The sequence below is a fragment of the Solea senegalensis genome, linkage group LG20 (assembly GCF_019176455.1).
Source record: "Solea senegalensis isolate Sse05_10M linkage group LG20, IFAPA_SoseM_1, whole genome shotgun sequence".
Taxonomy (NCBI): domain Eukaryota; kingdom Metazoa; phylum Chordata; class Actinopteri; order Pleuronectiformes; family Soleidae; genus Solea; species Solea senegalensis.
This window is the reverse complement of record NC_058039.1, coordinates 18,172,922-18,192,559: the sequence shown is the minus strand read 5'-3', so window position 1 is coordinate 18,192,559 and position 19,638 is coordinate 18,172,922. Positions and strand designations below refer to the sequence as shown.

General features: G+C 41.9%; 1 protein-coding gene across 2 annotated transcripts in view; it reads right to left on the bottom strand.

Moving 5' to 3' along the window:
- The window catches only part of LOC122786637 (solute carrier family 66 member 2), a 23,910-nt gene extending 5,116 nt beyond the window's left edge, over nt 1-18,794 (bottom strand). The window contains exons 1-4 of one of the 2 annotated variants that reach the window (XM_044053086.1): nt 17,241-18,794; nt 15,774-15,907; nt 13,854-13,904; nt 6,172-6,388 (exon numbers count right to left, since the gene is read on the bottom strand). In XM_044053086.1, the coding sequence (XP_043909021.1) occupies nt 6,172-6,388; nt 13,854-13,904; nt 15,774-15,907; nt 17,241-17,443 (605 nt within the window). In that variant the 5' untranslated portion in view covers nt 17,444-18,794. The remainder of the gene's footprint in view (nt 1-6,171; nt 6,389-13,853; nt 13,905-15,773; nt 15,908-17,240) is intronic. The other variant, XM_044053087.1, reaches the window with a different exon arrangement.
- Between the last annotated feature and the right edge of the window lie 844 nt (nt 18,795-19,638).

Sequence of the window (19,638 nt, the reverse complement as noted above, 5' to 3'; positions counted from 1 at the left end):
GGAACATTTGCTTTTAACGTCGTCATTGAGACGTTTTATTTTGCTTGCCAGTGACCACGTTTCCTGTTTTGAAAAAATGAAGATGAAAGATGAAATGTAGTTGATGTAAATTGTAAATGTACTATCAGTTATTAACCGATCATTCCTGAAAGAAATTACACTTGAATTGGAGGTCAAAAAGTCAGATGTGATACACACATAAATATACATATATGTATATATATATGTGTGTGTATATGTATATATATACCTATATTATGTGTGTTATATGTTATGTTATATTTTATACCAATTTTCAAAGCCAAATCCTATTTAAAAAAACATTTTGCAGCACAATTGCAGCAGATAACACAATGTATAAAAGACTCAGCATCACATCCACTCTCAGTGGACACAACATACAGTTAGAGGTTGGTGACGTGTGCAGTGTACGGGATCTGTGACCTGCTGAGGTTGCTGTTAATGCTTCGCTCTCATGTCTGTACATGTTCCCTCTCTGTGCGTGTGTGTGTGTGTTTGTTGTCCCACGTTCTCCACAACCAGAGACTGGCGTCCATCACACATCTCACTATATCTAATGAAGACGGATCAATCACAGCTGTAATCGCACAATAAGATCATAACCATTAATCAATGCCGGGTTCAACCATTACCGACAGACTCATGACTGATTATCGTCACGCGTCCTGGCGTCTGATGGCAATAAATATGTCAAAGCTTTGACTCCCGCAGCAGGTGGGAACATGGCAGCATTATGATAAAGGAGGCAGGCTGAGTCTTTGTGTGAGCAGGTTTCCTGTGTTTTTGTAAGCGGCTTAACAGATGTAAAGAACGGATGAGAGGTAATCTGGCGCTGCTGCCCCCCCCCCACAACCAGTGATACCCCGACTGCCTGGCCTGTGTTTTAGCTTCTTCAGTGGAAAGCTTTGCAGTCAGATGGGCTCTTGCATTATTCATACTTCCTGCTTCACCTTTCATTTGTGAGGCCAATTTGCACAAATCTTGCTATTCCCATCTCTTTTATAAATGTGACTTTCACTTTTTTTACCAGCTCTTTCTCAGCTGTGTCTTTGGATGATTCCTCTGGCTCTATTTTCACATACTTTGCCTTTTTCCTAAGCCCACACTCCACAACTGCTTCCCCGTCTATTAATCTTATGACCACCTCCTTCCACCATCACCTCATTTCTCTGCCCTACCCACCAAACATCCTCACACTCCTCTCTGCCTATAAGAAGCTCTGTGGGGGAAAAAAAAACAACCTTCCTCGTCTCCTCCTGTCTGTTTCTCTGTGGTTACTCTCGGAGTTATGACAATGTTTACCTGCAGGTAATAATGAGGAAAGGCTCGTTTGATCAGTTTCTGCTGGTTTTGTAATAAAAAAGGTTAACACAGGAAGGACCCGGGGGAACATGGTGCCAACATGTCTGACTCCTTATTTGTCATGTTCTTCTTCTGAAACACACCATACAGAGGCAGGGAAGAGAGAGCACTGTGCACACAGGATGGTGGTGCAGAAGCAGAGCTGCACTGGACAAGACCACGTCTACAATAGGCTGTGAAAAGCAACATTGGCATATGCTCCAAATACAAAATAAAGACATTAAACTTTAAAGGACAGGCATGGGGATTTATTTATAGGCTGTGCTAAGCTGAGCTACCAGTATTTAAATAGCAAAGTACTACAGGAGCTGTTTCACTGTAGAAAAACGTCAATCCACACAAAATGAAATGATCCAACTGTGGTTCAGCTGTGCATCAAGCGTTAAACTGGGATGGACTATCAGAAGTAGAGGTGACCAAAGACAGAGCTCATTTACCAAAGGAGAAGAGACGTGTGTCTGTTTTGAGAAACTGGTGCTTCAGAATAAATACAACTCCACTATATTTGCTCCGTGTTTAACTGAAAGAAGACAAAACGTTGAAACAAGTGAAGATAATAAACACTGGGGCAACCTGACCCACATAAATACATCAGCTCTGGGCTGAGTATTATTTTTTCCTTTGAGTTTCCAGTCTGAAAAAAAACAACAACTCAATTCTTTTAGCTTTCAGTTGTTGTGTTTTATACGAGACTGTGCAAATGTCTCTCATTCCAATGCCTTCTCAAAATTCCGTTTAATTTGTGTTGTTTTTTTAAAAACAGAAAACAAACTAACTAACACACACACAAAGGAAGCAAAGAGATTCCTTCCCTCCTGGACGGAACACAAACCAAATGCAGTGCATTCTTGACGCCTACGTGGGTGTGAGCAGATGGCATGTGAACGTTCTTGGACAGACGGTCTGAGGGTTCTCCAGCTGCAGGAACCCACTGCAGCTGCTCTGTTCTAAAGCCCGGCTCATCACAGCGGCCACAGAGGTGATGGCCCGTCACCATCTACATCTACACGAGCACAGCGCTCCCTCCGTCTGCTGTGTACATGTACACATGGACATATTCTGGTGATAGGACATGTTGAGGCTATTTCAGCAAGTCCTTGAGATGGTTAAGGTTAGGAGGATAAGGGACGAGGGAATGCATCACGTCTGTGAGTGTCGTGTGTGTGAGCAGCCTTCAGTCTAAATAAGGGTCTGGCACTCTTTATCTAGCATACTGGGTTGTAGCTCAACCTTATAAGGCTACAGTTAGCTGTCTGGATGTCCCATCTCCTGTTTTGTGTTTGTCTGCGTATGTGTGTGTGTGTGTGTGTGTGTTCTGTGTGTGTTGTTGTATTTTATTTGTTTTATGGCAGCCTGGTCAGTATCACAGTAAACCTCTGGAGGCTCAGGACAATCTAATTATAGCAGCAGCCTGAAAAACTATTAACACAAAACTGTCAACACCCTCTTATCCTCGTATTCACACTCCACACATACTGTACAAACACGCGCACACACACACACACACAACAGCCACATGTTTTTATATTAGTTGCTCTTGGTTTAGTCCTAGAACACAGAGCATTTACGCTGCTCTTTTCCATTACTATGTTAAAATGTATGGCTATGAGAGTGTCTTACATCCTTGTTTTCAGCACGACCTATAGCACAATCTGATTTTCACCCATATTCACCAACTATATAAACACGCTTGAGCAAAAAGTACTCAAATGTTTTAAAATCGGATTTGAATTTGTGAAATTTGGAAATACATTGCATTTCAACATTGGACTATTTTGTGACTGCACAAATATCACTACTCAATCTTCATTAGGTTAACTCAAAAGGTGAAACGATATAAAACCTTTGTATTCTTTCTTCTGCTTTTTATTCCTGTGCGTTTTTATTTGATGAATTTGATGAATTTGTTTTTACCGTCTGCTTTTAATACCGTGTGTCTGTAATGCTTTTATTTTGTAAAGCACTTTGGTCAACTGTGGGCTATAGAAATAAAGTACATTACAAAAAATAAAAAGACAAACTGGGCTATAATAACAGCTCGATTTTGTTTTGCTAAATTTATGTCTGCTGTAACTAATTAAGGAACACAAACAAGACTATCCCCAATAACAATGACCTTACCATAATTCATAATCTGCTTTAATGTAAATGAATTATATTTTCTTTATCCTTTCCATGGTGGCATTGAAGGTTCTGTAAATTGAGAGGTCTGTGCTTTCAGTGACTGCATTACGAGCTAATGTGGGTTTCATAACTGCATCAGATTGTCAGCGCAATAACCGGAGTCTGTGAAAGGTCAGGGCCCACGGGGTGGATGTGACAGAAAAGACAGAAAACATCGCATTAGGACAAACTGCTAATGCTGTTCAGACTAATAACCAACTGAGGTGATGTCACTACATCACAAAGTGAGGGAAACAAATACAGAGTAGTGACCAAGCATCATTTTTAACACATGTCTAAATGCATTACCTTGGGGTCACAGCTGAAAAATCCACAATGTAATACTAATCACACCAGTGGTCCTGGATGTTATATTTGGTGGGGAAATCAAATGCGATATATCATAGAAAAGAGGAGAGAGAAAAAAGAGCAGGGCGATAAAATGACACTGGAGTTGGATAAATCTAGTGTTGGACGGGAAAGGAAATTGCATCATCAACATATTAACAATACATGGCGTGGCATTAATCAAAGTTTCCGAGCATCCACAGTGGTAACAGAGCACTTACTGAGTCACACAGCATCCGTGGGGTTAACAGAAAAACCTGGGGTGCAAATTAACACACAAATGCAACGTCCTCGTGAGACAGAAGGGAAAACTCATCCGCTGAACTCATTCATATTTCATTATAAAAACTGCTGCCGTCTCCTGTCTGACAGTGTGTGCTGGTGCCGTCCGGTGTGTCGGTGTGTGTGTGTGTGTACACACCGGAACGCCCAACATGATTAATTCCAACCTGCCGCTGTTACCCTGCGCTGACTCCATCCACTTGGTGAATAAGGTTTCTACTGTGGGTCTGGGAAGATAATCCAACATTTACAACTCGTGACTCTTGGCTAAGGATGAAGTCAGTGTGACGCTTTTTCCACATAAATAAAAATCAAACTTTAAAAGCAAAATTGTGTCAAGGATCTTACGGTCAACCCGTAAACATCCGCACACTCGCGTGTACACAGATACACCTTGAGTGATGTGCTGTGGTAGAGTAAACCCAGAAACAACAGCTTGCCGGACTCAGAGGGTGTGATCACAGGCAACAAACAGAGCTGGGAAATTATAATGTCCTCTGGCTTCTATGGCAGCTTTTATCTGCATGGGTTGACGGCTGCGGGGAAGACAAAAGAACTGACATTGAGGCTTCATGTTTCATTCTGGCTGCGCGTATTCATGTTAGCCATAGACGACACGATTGAGGAGATTGTTGATGAGTATATTTTTATAGTCACAGGAGAAGTAACTATTTCAGTCTATTCCATGGCGTTGGAGCTCTGCTTGAACACAGACAGATGGAAATTGTTGTTCAGAAGGAACAAAGTTGGTGAAAACTACCGACAGAGACAACTCTGTGCCTCCGCGCGTGTCACAGCGATGCTCCGGTCAAGGGTTGAAAATGAGCGTGTCCATCTGGGTGCCATGTTCCCTTCACCACTATATGAGGCACTATATGAGGTTCCTAAGAACCTCGTTTGCTTTCACCTCAAGACGTTGGGGGTCGCACGTCATCTAATAAATAAATACATTATCTGTTTATTTGATTTTCATCACATTAATGTGCTGTCAAGTCCCTCTAAAGCTATTTATGTCTCATTGTATTCTGGTAAATGCAGTGCTATTCTATCTGATTTTGTGTGTACTGATTTTGCTTTAAAAAAAAGTCCCTAATTACAGCCTGAGACTTGATGCAAATCAACGTTAATGAGCCACAAACGATACACAGGCAATAAATAACCCCGAGTCACAATACACTATTACCATATTGATTTTTAGAGAAACTTCAGAGGGCCAGCCGTTATGTTATGAATAATAATGAGTTGTCAGGATCACCGTTCCTTACTTCCTACTCGACAGGTGCCAGAAATACTTAATAAGCACATGTCAGTCAGTGGTAATGATCACGTGTGTGACATTATATATACACTGGAGCCAAGTGCGTGCTGCAGGAACAACACACACCCCGTCAGAGCTGGCACTCCTAAATAAAACAACAGTCATCAGGACAAAGATGTTGTGCTTAATCACTGACACAACGGGCTTTGTTTTAATTTACATCTGAATGACTTGGTGGGAAATGATCATTAAAGGCCCCCAAAACTGGGACAGTAAATAACTCCTCTGCATTTGAAGAGTGTTCCACCGAGCGATGTTCTACAAACTTTTTTTTTTTGATAATTGCGACCTGAATGTCTGCGATGTAGGCTGACAGTCCATGAGTTCTAATATATTTAATCACTGGTTGTCAATTGGAAAATGTAGCTCCTGGATCTCTCACTGTGACTCATGTGAACATGTTGACGGGCAAAGGAGCGGCTCGGGCAGCAATAATCAAATCTGACTGAACATTGGACATTGAAAGATCTGCAGGAGAGAGTGTTAAATATTCCTTTTTTCCTTTCACTGTGTTTCAGTACCAAAACATAATAAAACATAGATAAATCAGACTTCCCTACAGTGTCATTCTATGCCCTGACCATAAACAGTAGCTGCTCCTACTGTGGCTCAAAGAATAAATGAAATTATCTGTGAATATACAGTAAAGTTAATTGTGTTCAGTATTAAATCCATACCTCATGCCCTCAGTGGACTTGTTCTGATAGTTGCAGTAGAGCTGCGGCGTGCCCAGCATCGCCTCGGTGAAAACGGCCAGGAAGCCCAGAGACTCCACGAACAGCGCCGAGTCCAGCAGGACGTAGGTGATGTAAGCCGCCACCAGCGTGAAGGCCAGCACACACTGTACGTAGTCCAGGAAACGAGTCCACAGCCAGAAGTAGTTCCAGTCAAAGTCTAAAAAGGAGCCAAGTCAACAGAAATTACATTTAAAAACCTGGAAAAACAAGGTTAATCTTCTATTCTTCTGTCAAGGATATTAAAATGAATGAATAAAATAAAACAAGTACATTTTATAATATTCTGCCCCATTAATTGTGACATTTCGAAGTGAAAAATGTGACCCTTAAAAATGTAAATCGTACATTTGTATCGTACAACTGCAGTTATAATTTCCTCACTACTCAAATCCCAGCACTTGTCTCGTTTGAGCAGTACCTAGTGAATAAAGGACGGGGAGAAACTCGTTTTTAACTGACTTAACACCCGAGCTGTGAATTTTCACCCGACTCCCACAATCCCCTTCATGTATTAAGAGGGAAAAAAACAACCCGGAAAGTACATGACACAGCTACAAATAGGCTGTTCGCTCAAGCCTCAAGACACTTGGATGTGTTCTCATTCAGATTCTCGCAGAACAGAAGCTCGTAAACGCAGGCTCTCGAGGGAGGAAGCTCTGAGTGAAGGTAGTGAAGAGCCCTGAGGGAAGGTGACAGTTACAGGATCAGTAACAGTAACTTTCAACATGGTAATAATGAGGCCAGGTGAAAATCTGGATACTAATGAATGATATAGACTCAGGGCACGGGATGAAGATTGAATACAGCATTACTGGCATCCCATAATAAGCAACAGGGCCAATACTACTCATACTGTGATAATACTGTGTCTCAATGCAGCAGCAGAAGTATTGATTATTCCGGCGACTGTAGCAGACAAGGGAATAAGTACAATAAGCAATAGTACAAAAAAGAAAATTGAAGACATTATGGTACAAGTGCAGTGGAAAGAGTTCATTTGTAGCTGCTGGTTTTAATGTGAGAGCGGAGGAAATTGAAAAAGCTACTCATGACAATCTTATCATGGCTGAGAGCAAAAGACATAGCTGCGTCGCTTTATCTTAAATGGGATTTGGGATGTCTCGCATGCAATTGAGCCGATTAAGACAAGTTTAAATGAGGCGCGTCTACGTTCTCGGAGGTCTACTGTAAAGGCCTGTGTAGGAAACTGAGAGATACAAAGCATTGTTTAACAGCACCACTAATCACTCTGCCTAAATGACACCACTCTGAGCAGCCGATGACGATTAAAGTTGAAAATACCAGGATTTATGACATTTGACTTTCTCATCGAATTAAACTTTTGTTTCATATGAAAATGAACGGCGACTGACTCTGACATTTTGGATGGCATTTTCTAAATGAAAACCCCATGGCAGGCATGAATGCATGCAAGCTAAACTGGCTTTGAAATATTGAGCCGGTCCAAATCATTCTGTTCCGACAGACGAGTGAAAGTAAGTGAATTAAACTCAAAGAGCACACACACACACACCACACAAGATTTACCAGGGCAAACCCTTCGTCAGTTTGGCAGCACAATGCAGCATGCTGTAAAAAAAAAAAAAGACTGAGTGGAATTAAATCTAAGAATTATCCATTACAAGCTGTTTTGTGTGCAATAAAGAAGTGATTGCTCTGTAGGTATTGGAGCAGCAGACGCCTGGTGTAGCTTTGGCACCTTGGTAGCAGCAGAGCTTTGAGAACTGCGAGTGTGGGGCCAGCTAACGCCGGGCTGGTGCAGTGTGATAACGGCCAAATACTGGGCGTAGCAATTGAGGCCAACGGAGCAGATTCCAGCCTGGCTGCTAAAGGCATGAACAGCTTCACACCAAACATATGAAACACTGTACAAAATGCATGGCTGATGATGCGTGAGCGCGCGTAGGATGCATGTGCACACAGTGTTAGCACCTAGCAGCTGCGCGGACATTTGTTCTGCTACAGTTTGCTCGCCTGCTAAAGAGGAGGCTATCAAAGTGTGTTCCAGCTGGCTAAGCTGTTTGGCCAAGGCTGTGTCTGAAATCACTCAGGAGAGCTGTGTGAATGTTTAGTTAGATGTAACATTATATCCTATTTACTGGTTATATTACAGTGGGATCATAGTATCCGAGAGTGCCACTGTAAAAAGTGCTGTAACTGACCACTTTACAGGTCACCGACCAAGTAATAAAGGCCATCATCTCATTACTCTGACAGATGAGAGGAACGAGTACAAATGTAATGCAGGTTTCTCCAGCAGAAGGCGCACTCTCATATGACAGAGAATTTAGAAATGATGTATGTAATCGCCATCTATCCAAGAAGAGAACATGAACAGATATTCAGGTGGTACACGTTAAAGTTGTGGTTCAAGAATAGAAAATAAAAATGAACTCAAATCAAATGAGATAGATAAAATATGAGAATAAAGACGACACCAAACAGAAACCTTTGGACAGAAAAGAACAGACACTAGTTATTTAATTTGGAAAATATGGCACATACTTCCTGCTCCAATACTTGAACTCCCCAACTCCAGTGCTGTAATTATCCCTTAAATCCTCTTAAAGTTTTAAATGTGCAGGTTTTTTTGTGTTGTCTGGTGAAATACTGCAGCAGCAGAAGACAGGAGGATGTGAGTGCACACCTCTGCCTCCACATCTGAGCAGCTTTCTGTGTAAAAACAGCATCTTGTGGGCAGAGCAGTGTGCCACTCCATTCCACACTGACCCCTAAGGTATGTTTATCTCAGCACAGTACCTCAGACATGTTCTGCCACACACCATCTCCTTCTGAGCCACTTGTGTACCCTGGGGCATTTTCCTCCTCCTCTTTAATCCCTGCCGCTGCGGAGCTGTGTGGGAACAAACTGGAGCTGCGCGCACACACACACACACAGCAGACTCCCCGTAGTGGACAAACACCTCACACACGGCTCAGTTTGAAGTTCCACAGAGATGTGGTGCATGTGTAGGAAGACTCAGGTCAGTGTTGGAGATTTCAAATGCTTGTTTACCAACTGCTCCCAGTCAGTTTGAGTGAGGCCGTGGAAAAGTCTGCGGAGGTAACTGGAATAATGGCTCGCTGTCACTCAAAGGCACCCGTAGGAGGAGGAAAGGAGCATTATAATGAAAGACGGTTATAACAGCCTGGAAAACTGAACCTTAGAATTCAACATTTGGACAGGGAGGTTCTTTCAAAATGACTAACAGGCTTTCAATGTGAAGCTAAAGCACTGCAAAAGTCTCTGCACTTCCACACAGACTACATGTAGGGCTCGTCACCATGGCCAATACCTTATAACAATTAAGTATTTTCCAGTCTTGATCCATAATTATCACAATAAGTCTAATAAATACAGATTACTGGACGAGAACAGCTGTCATATACACGCTTCCCACTGATATGTGCCATGCTTTATCATCAGACCTCAGATAAATGTTTACGGATATTTTTACTTTTGGCGCGTTTCCAGTCTCCAGTTTAGTCTCGTCACAGGAAGAGACGTCTGACACAAGAATCAAAGCCGAACAATGCAGAGTTAAAAAGGGCCATTATATGCCGTGTTTCCATCATGGTACAGTTTGGTAAAGTTTGGAACGGTAAAGCCCTGGGTCAGGCTTGCGTTACAGTAACTTTACATGGGGCGACTACAACAAACACTGAACGCGACACAACAGACAACAACACAATAGACAACAATGAACAATAGACTCACCAGAAGATGACATTTACGAAAGAATCAATGGTGTTTGCACAATGTTTAAAAAAAACCCTCAGCGTTAACCAAATGCTGTGTCTCCTCTAAAACTGGAATTGGGCAGAAGAAAAGTTAGACGCTTCCACCAGACCACAGGGGATGGGGGGTGATGGGGGAGGGGGGTGAGTGCCACTACAGAGTGTAAGGTGATTCAATTTTAGATGTCAAACCCAACGATAGGGCCACACGGTGATGTAGTGGTTAGCACTCTCGCATTGCAGCGAGAAGACCTGGGTTCGAGCCCCGGTTGGAACAAGGGCCTTTCTGCATGGAGTTTGCATGTTCTCCCCGTGTGTGCGTGGGTTTCTCTGGCTTCCTCCCACAGTCCAAAAACATGCAATGTGGGGATTAGGGGAATTGGACACTCTAAATTGACCATAGGAGTGAGTGTGAGAGTGAATGGTTGTTTGTCTCTAGTTGTGTGTGGCCCTGCGATGGACTGGCCAACTGTCCAGGGTGTACCCCGCCTATCGCCCGATGTGGCTGAGATTGGCACAGCACCCCCCGCGACCCTCTGGTGGAGGATAAAGCGGTTAGATGATGACTGACTGAAACCCAATGATGCTACGGATACAAAATCCCACAGATGAGACACAGATGAGGAACGAGCCATTACCAGACGGATGAAAACGTTGTGTACCGCCATGTAGCTGTGCACCATCACTACATCAAGATGTCTGCGGTACAAAAGCACCACTCAATCATGATGACATAATCAACGCAACTGCATCATTTATTCTGCTCGTCTTGGCAGTGCGCTTGTTCGTTTGTTTGATTTTTTTAACAAAAGCCATAAAAATGAGTTCTGATTTACTGTTTTTAATGTTGTTTGTGTCATTTGATCTTATTTTTTATTTCTGCTTTTATGTGATGCTGTCTGCTATATTTTGATTGCGTTTACATTGACACTGGGTGATTTCTATTTAGTTGCCTTGGCATTTCCCTAGTTTCTGCCGATGAGGAACCTGCTCCTCTTTTAAAGGTGCGACATCAAAAAGCTAGACGGTTAGATATAATCTATAGCTATAAAATTCTCTAAACCACATAATATAAGACGGACATACTTTAAAGTTAGATAAACAAATATAAATAAGTTGAAGAACAAAATCTAGTTTGTCTTCAAGAGCCCATTGTATAATGAAAAATTTTATATTGTACATATATTATATGATAGCTATGGCTAACATTAGCACTAGAACTAAATAATATGCATCCATTTTGTGTTTCTCTGTGGAAAAAAACCTTGAGGCTTGAGAGATTTATATTCACAGACGCTTTCCCAGCTGTAATCTAAAATACAATCATGTTGCACTGAGTTGAAATAATGTGGTGTTAAAATCCAAAGCTACAGCCTCTTTGGAACAAACAAGCAAACAACCCAGGAGTGTGAAACAGTGGGGGCACACGGAGTTTGCATACAGACTATTCAATCATTACACAGAGAGTCTTATTCCGTGGTTTACTTGCTGAAACAAATTATTTTTCAGGCTGCAGGACCAATCAGGGTTCCCCACCTTTCAGGATTATAAAGTAACACAAAGTAATTTTGGTTTTCCTCCGTCACTGCCAGGAAAAGAAATGTTTGTCTTTCCAAACTTCTTTACCTGCAGCTGACTAACCACACAGACAATGATCTGATATTTGTATAAACTTCCCCATAAATCACAGTGAGTTGCTACGACACGAGGACTCTTATCTGAGCACTGAAACTTAAACAAAAGACTGTGTGATTGTACTTACAGCACAACACGTGCTCTCCAGCTTCCAAATTAAGAGGGACAATGTCTCAGTGAACAGCACTGTGTTTTTCTCATTGGGTACAAATGTCCAGCTGTTTGATGGAAGCTCATGGTGCGATAATGGCTCTGTGTCGCGTTGAGAACAAACAAACGCTTCCTTAAGGGTACGAGCATACATAAAAGGAAGCAGATTGACCAATCAGAGAAATGTGTCGGTTAGCAATCATTCCTGCTGACTAGACAACAACACTACGATGATGAGTCACCGAGGAAAGCTGCACACTGACGCCAGCACCGCTTCGTTATACTGTGAAGTCACTTGCTTTTTGGAGGCTCTAAATTGAGCGTAGGTGTGAGTGTGATGCTTGTTTGTCTCTCTGTGGCCCTGTGATGGACTGGGTGTACCCTGCTGGGATTGGCACCAGCGCCCCCGTGAACCCTCAGATGAAGATCGAATGAAGGAATTCATTTATTTGCTTTCTCATCACAACACCTCTGATCTTACCACCGCCCAGCAGCTCTCAAACCAACCACAACTGCTACTCGCCTCTGAGTGAAGCTCTTTCTCTGAATCCACAGCTCTGCTTCAGTTTGTTTTTTTATTTCTTCCTCCTGACCACCCGAGCGTTTCCATGCTTTCTGTCAACAACAGGAGTACAAGATGCTCCTCCTTCCCTTGATATTTGCACTGCGCCTTCTGTCACTTCTGACATTATGCTGCTTGGCAGAGCTCACTCGTCCATGTTCACAGGAGCTAGAGCCACTCTGGTACCAGCCTCAACATGTGGGCAAAGTGGGTCAGTCGCAATCGCACCTGGGCCACAAAGACAAGCAGATATCCTGCTGCTAGTCCACACAGACGGACAGAAGCACAGCAACCCACAGTACTGGTGGATGTTTTTCTGCTCATTGATCAGAAATTGATCGAAAACATCCAATAGGCTACAAAAGAACATTTAATGCCAAATAATTCTGCATGCATGTGTCATCATTTTTTAGCCAAGTCTACACTGTACCTTTTCACACCACACTAACATAGTTTCCTATTGCCATCTAGTGTCTGATAATGGGATAACAGCCTTTTCTTCACTAATACTGCATCTCTATTCCATTGAGCACATGGCAATGTCCTTCCAGAGAATTTAAGAAGTCAAATGTTAACTGATCAGTGGATGATTTCAACAAACACAGACTTATAATAGTATAATAGTTAACCACAGTTTTTTTCTTCACCTCTCTATAATACAGGAGGATTATATTGAATCCAAAAGTTGTTTTAAGGATGTTAAAAGACAACACAGAAGTAAAAGTAATTACCAAACAATTAGGCAGTCGGAAAAATGATTACATTCACAGTTTAGGGCAAGATAAGATAAACATGCACTGGATTCATTGTCAATGTATTAAGTGTTCAAAGGCAGGCACATCCAATTTTAACAAACCAGGACTGACAAATGACGAAAGTGTCCAAATACTGGCTGTTGCTCTGAAAAAAAATCTCTTTTTTTTCTGGGAGAGACAAGTGGTGGGTGGAACCTTTTTGTTTTTTGACATTTAATCATCAATATACACACAAATAAATATCAGGGTATAGGAGAGCTTATAATCAGAAACATTTTTACACATCAAACTGCAAAAACAAAAGCATGAAAGTCATTAAGTGGTGAGTAGAGAGCAACTACAATCAACAGATTAGTCCACTACTGTAATTAGACTAATGACTGATCTGAATGAGCGAGTGAATTAATCCTCATAAAACATGCAAAAACCACATCCTCACAGTTTTTGTAAGTCAAATTTGGAACTGTGTGTGTGTGTGTGTGTACGTGTGCGTGTGCGTGTGCGAGACAGCAGGGTAACATGCACTGAAAGCATCACAGCAGTGGCTGGAAAGGTCAGAAGGTGAATCTCAGTGACACGACATGCTCTATGTAAACATGTTGTACACGGTGTTAGTCACCATAGGTTAACGCCGGCTGGGCAACAAGCACAGCGACACTGGGCTGTCGTCATGCATGACACACACACACACAGATGGAGAGGGACAGGCAGATGAACTACAACTGATGTTTCATGGCAGACACAGTAAGTTCTGTACATACCCAGAAAGAGCCGCTTAGGGATTCTGACCTCCTCGTCCTTACTGTCTGTTGCTACAGACAAAAAGTGAACATAAACAGGGAAAGAAAAACATAGAGCTTGGTTTTCTTCATTTTTCAGCAGGTCCAGAGCCGACGCCTGATTATCCAGGTGACTGAGTGTGGAAACGACTGATTATCTGAATTCCTACTCACTTATATAAGTGATTATTGACAGAGAGGGGCACGAGACTTTTGAGTTTTTGTTGTCTGTACTTTTCTAAACAGCTTTAAAGCACAGTTAAAACAAAGTGGTGTTGCACAATTGGTTTGACTCAGAGGACTTGGTCATGTTAGCCACCATCAATCAAGCTACACCAGCATAGTCCTTCCTAACATAGACAATTTGGTTGGTTTCTCTGTGATTGCAGTGTATTCGTCCAACACTGAGAGCCTGTGGATATTTACAACTCATTTACAAAGCACATTGCTTCTGGGAGTATACAGTTGTCCCAGAAGGAGAAGTGAAGTGTAAATCATGTAAATGGAACAAACAGCATCTAGTATTACAATATATGGGTCACTGAATAACCTGAATAAGAGGCAAACTGTAGGTTCAGCATTAACCGAGCAGAAGAAAAGCTCAAAATCGACTCTATTTTTTAAACTTCCAAGTATTCTTTCACGCTTAGAAATATGTTACACTCAACAGAGACATTTATCAACTACTTAAAAAGGCCACCTGCCTTTGAATCAAAGCAATTTGAATGCTTTATAAACTTTATAAAACCATGAACTACGCTCGTTTGTTCTTACTGCGTAAACAAAAGCATCGAGAACACCATGTTAGAGACAGAGACAACCACCTTTAGTGTGGCTGAGTGGCTTTTTCAAAGATAGGTGCATCTCCTGTGCAAGTTTTTAAATTCCTTAAACATGACCAAGTTAAGGAGTAGGGTTGGACACCAAACCATTTTACCGAATTCTGTTGTCACGACCGAGTACAGGAGTAAAGGATTGTGAACTGCTCTGCCTCGGTTTTTGTATCTGACACAAACCGGAGCCAAATGCAATTATTGAAAGGTTTGGTTGAGACTAATTTTACTACTTAAACTGTATTTTTAAGTATTGAAAAAAGGAACCTTAGGTGCCCTATAAAGAAGTCGCCCTGTGGTCAGTGACACTGGATGTGAGGCACGGTTACATACACTGCCTGGAAAAAAAAAAGGTCACCACCTGGATTTAACTGAGCAAATAGGTAAGGGGTTGCTGCAGTTGGTCAGGTCTAGGTTCAGCAACATTATAAGCCCAAAGAATGAGGTCAGCTGACTACCTGAATATAATGAATGACCAGATTATTGCATCAATGCATTTTTTTCTTCCCTCATGACATGGGCATATCCCAAGATGACGATGCCAGGATTCATCAGGCTCAAATTGTGAAAGAGTGAGAGCATGAGACATCATTTTCACTACATGTGTGATGTGCTGGAGAAGGCTTTGCTCAGTGGCCCGACTCTCCCATCATCAATAGAAGATCTTGGTGAAAAATGAATGCAACACTGAACGGTAATAAATCTAGTGACATCGCAGTAGCTTATGGAAACAATGCCACAGTGAATGAGTGCCGTAATCAAAGTTAAAGGCGCTCCAACGATGTGACCCCTTTTTTTTAGGTGGCGCCTTGTTTTTTGGCCAGGCAGTGTTTTACCACCATGCCTTTTCTCTCTTTCTCTCCCTCTCTCTCTCTCTCTCTCTCTCTCTCTCTCTCTCACACCCAGTCTGCACAGATTCACTCCGACTCACTCTCAGGCATATTTATACTCTCATACACAGCCACAACTCTGTCACTCTTACATACAGTATCCACTCTATTCATGGACATGCGCTCACTGAGCTTTATCTGCACGGTGGTGTAAAGGGAGCGTGTGGAGAGTTTCTGACCTATGAATGAGCGTCTCTTGGTGTTGAGTTCAGTGGCCGTGCGGACGTTGGTGCACAGGTTGAGCATGATGAGCATGGTGGCGATCATGATGAAGCTCTGCCACAGCAGCAGAGTCTCGAAGTAGCGGCCAAATCTGAAGCACAGAGACAGAATTGTGGGTAAACTTATGACAACATTTAACATCACGTGGCTGGAGAGAGTGGAGATAATCTCACTGGGGTTTTTTTTCATCCTGTTTTGTCATTTCAGTGTTCAAGGGGCTAAGCAAAGTTAATAAATTGCAAAGAGCACAAGCTTGCCTGCCATTGTGAGACAAAGTAAGTTTGTTTGTTTTTTGTTGTTGTATAACTGTGCCTGGGTAAACACAACAACAGGAGGACAGCTCAACATTATTCATCATGGGTCAGAAAATGAAAAAGAAAAAAAATGCATAGGTTACTCTGGTCTTTTATGAACTATCTACTTGAAGGTAAACAGTGATAGATTTAGCTCATTCTTATTAGATTAGACGATGATCCCTATTTCCCTATTTGAATGATGGTCTATGGGAAAATTAGCCTATTTCTCACTTAATTTATAACGTCAGTAAACATGAGTAGTTGATGGTTTCAATTACTAGTTAGAGCAGTATGTGAATTTTGCAAATGATGTTCCCATTATTAAATACAGATAATAAAGCAAAGCACATCGGTATGATTGAAAGTTGATATGGTCCAATAGGCGCCTGGTTGAAGGTGATGTCAAAACAGGAATTCACATTCTTGTGGGTGATGTCACTAATAATTGCCACTTAGCAGTGGAAACTATTTCCTTCCGCACTCTTTTAGGTGCTTTGCTAAGGAAATTGTAGCCAAACTGGTCTGCAAAAGGACAAAAGAAAGGATCTATTTCCTCCGACGCCTTAGGTCTTTTGGGGCAAGTAAACAAGTTCTTTGTTTGTTTTATACCCCTGTGGTCATTAGTGTTCTGCAGTACTGTAAGAGCATGTGACACAAACATCTGCTCATTTCTGTGACATCAAAACTGCTTCATCGAATGACAACCTGCTCAAAGACCATGGGTCAACCAGTTGAAAAAATTTATGAAACCACAATAACACGTTGAGACTGACTAAGAACATTGCCTCTGACCCTAACCATGTCCTGAACCATGAATACAGACCATTACCATCCGTTTTCTTTCAGAAAAAGCACTTTATGAGAGTCATGTTCGGGTTGTTTATTTCTTATTTGTGGGAGAACATTTGTTAGACAGTTGAATTGTGTCTTTGAAATGACGCAGCACAAATGTGTCATAAATGGTCTAAAATAACTGTATCATACTAATATCGGTATGTGATGTTGGTATTATTGGACACAAAAAGTGGTATGACCCATGCCTAGTTTAGGGTGATTGTAATGCTGTAGACACATTTCAGACAGGTTGAGAGAGTGTGTGAGAGAGCATACGTGGACATGATCTGTTACCTGAACAGGATCCGGAGGATGTTCGCTACCAGGAGGACCAGGCACACGTAGGAGGAGAAGCCCTCTGCGTTCTGTGTCCGGCGGATGTCTCTGTACTGCGGGATGTAGGGCACCACACCGCCGAACACCATCGCTCCGGCGGCGATCCATGACACCAACGTTTGGAACACGGACACAATCTGGTCGAAGAGCTCATCTTCCATGTTCGACTGCTGCTCACCAGCGTGGACGAGGAGCCGTGAAGTGATGTCAGCTGGCTGTGAGCGGCTCTGTTGACACGGCGAGGCGTCTGTTCGCCTCGGCTGGTTCCGTGATGATTTACAGGTGGCGAAGGGACTAACATCCGTGTTTGCCGTGGTTTACGCAGTCAAAACAGCTACTGCCACGACATTATAAGGAGATCGGAGAGGGCGAGCCGCCGGATGTGAAAACAAACAATGGCGTTCAAAATAAACGGTGACACCACGAGTAGATTTTAGCAAATTTACCGGAAAATTCGCTCAGCAACCCTGAAGCACCGACAGCGGTGTGGTGTCTTTTCCTCTGGGGGGGGAGACGCGTCACGCCTGCGGTTGATAACCAGCTTCACCACTTCAGTTAATGCTAGCTAGCTGTGTTTGTTTCAACGTCTGTACTTCACTCTGAAGAGCAACTCCAAAGATCCACGAAGCTCTTTAAAGGCAACTGGTATATTGACAGAGATTTAAAAACAAAAAAAAAGTATAAGTATATTTCTCTAGACCTCTATTGTGACGTTATTTACAGTTTCGTTCACCGGCTGTCTCATTGTAGTGATTTGCTATGCCGTCACACTTCCTAGATCCTCATACGTCACGTGGTCAAACAAAGCTTCTCAACTGAGTCAAGAGAGTTCACCCACACGAGCAATTACTGTTGTTTCGCATCCTGGGGGAGTTTTAGTTTGAGAGAATGTGATAGAGTTTTAGGACGACCGTTGAATAATTATAATTAATTAAATGTTTATTCAATTCAATTAATATTTATTTATCAGGGACAATGCAGTGAGATATAGTGGAAATAAAGTGCATCTGATATCTACCCAAAGAGTATATATAGCAATTTGCTAGTTTGCAACCAGTACATAAGACCTCTTTCTCATCTACATAATACAATGTACACACACACACACTCATACACTTCATAACAGTTTGACCTTATTGAGACTACCTATCAAAATTGGGAACAGTTTTTGACCTTTACAGTAAAAGTTTTAAAATCTTTTATCAGTTTTATTTCATTAGGCATTAAATTCCAGATGTGACTTCCTTTGATGGAGAAAGCCGATTGCCTAAATTTGGTTCTGCAGTGTTGATATTTTACAGTCTGCTGCCATCCTGTCTTTGGATGAAACCACATGTGTTACTGGTGCAATGATTTCCGATTATTAACAGTTTAAGGGTTAATATAACAATCGTTAAAGACATTTAAGAACAGTTAAGCAGAAGAATGAAAACATGAAGAAAAGCAATGTGCAAAATACAGTAAAGGAGCAACAGTGAACCCATAGCGGCAACAAGAATATAATGTAAATTGAAGAGTATATCGAACTGTCCAGGGTGTACTGTCCTATGTCAGCTGAGATTGGCACAGCACCCCCCGTGACCCTCTGGTGGAGGATAAAGCGGTAGATGATGGACGGATGGATAAAGAGTATACAATGAGTAAATTGATTTCTAAACAGGAAAGCAATTTCAAAAATGAAGTCTGTGCACTTCATGCGCAAGGAAAGAGGAATGAGGGTGTATAAGGTAGACAGACAAACAATGATGTTTGACTTCAATTTAGCTGCATAAATATTTCACTGAGGAGGAACTATATTACAAAACAGACCTTGGTGCTTGTATTGCCCTGACTCTATAGACCTACATCCTCCTACATATTTCATGTAGCCTGGTTTATCTCAAGTCACAAGTAACCACAAGAAGGTTCATGTGCATTCATTGTTGTCACTCTTACAAGCCACTCTCAGTATGAACCACACACATTCAGTGGGATTGACTGTAGATTTACACGTTTCAAGACAAACTCCACATTACAAATACTATGAAGGCTTGAATGAACGTAATATAAGCCTCATGACAGATAATCTGCCATCTAAGCTGCCACAATGATCCACGATTATCTCTTATATAAAGACTAGAGCTTTACTGCGGGGAGAGGGAATATTCCCACGCGTCTGCTTCAGTATGTGTCTATCAGGACAAACCAGGTTACAAAGTGTTAACAGAAAGGTTCTTCCTGCATACAAAGCACTATGGGTGTCGTTAAGTCAGCCTAAATAAGATCACATGTAATGGGAAATGTAGGAAGATATACCTTCATAATAAACCTTCAAAAGAAGTCACTTGTGCTGTGGGCGATGAAAAACAACCACAAC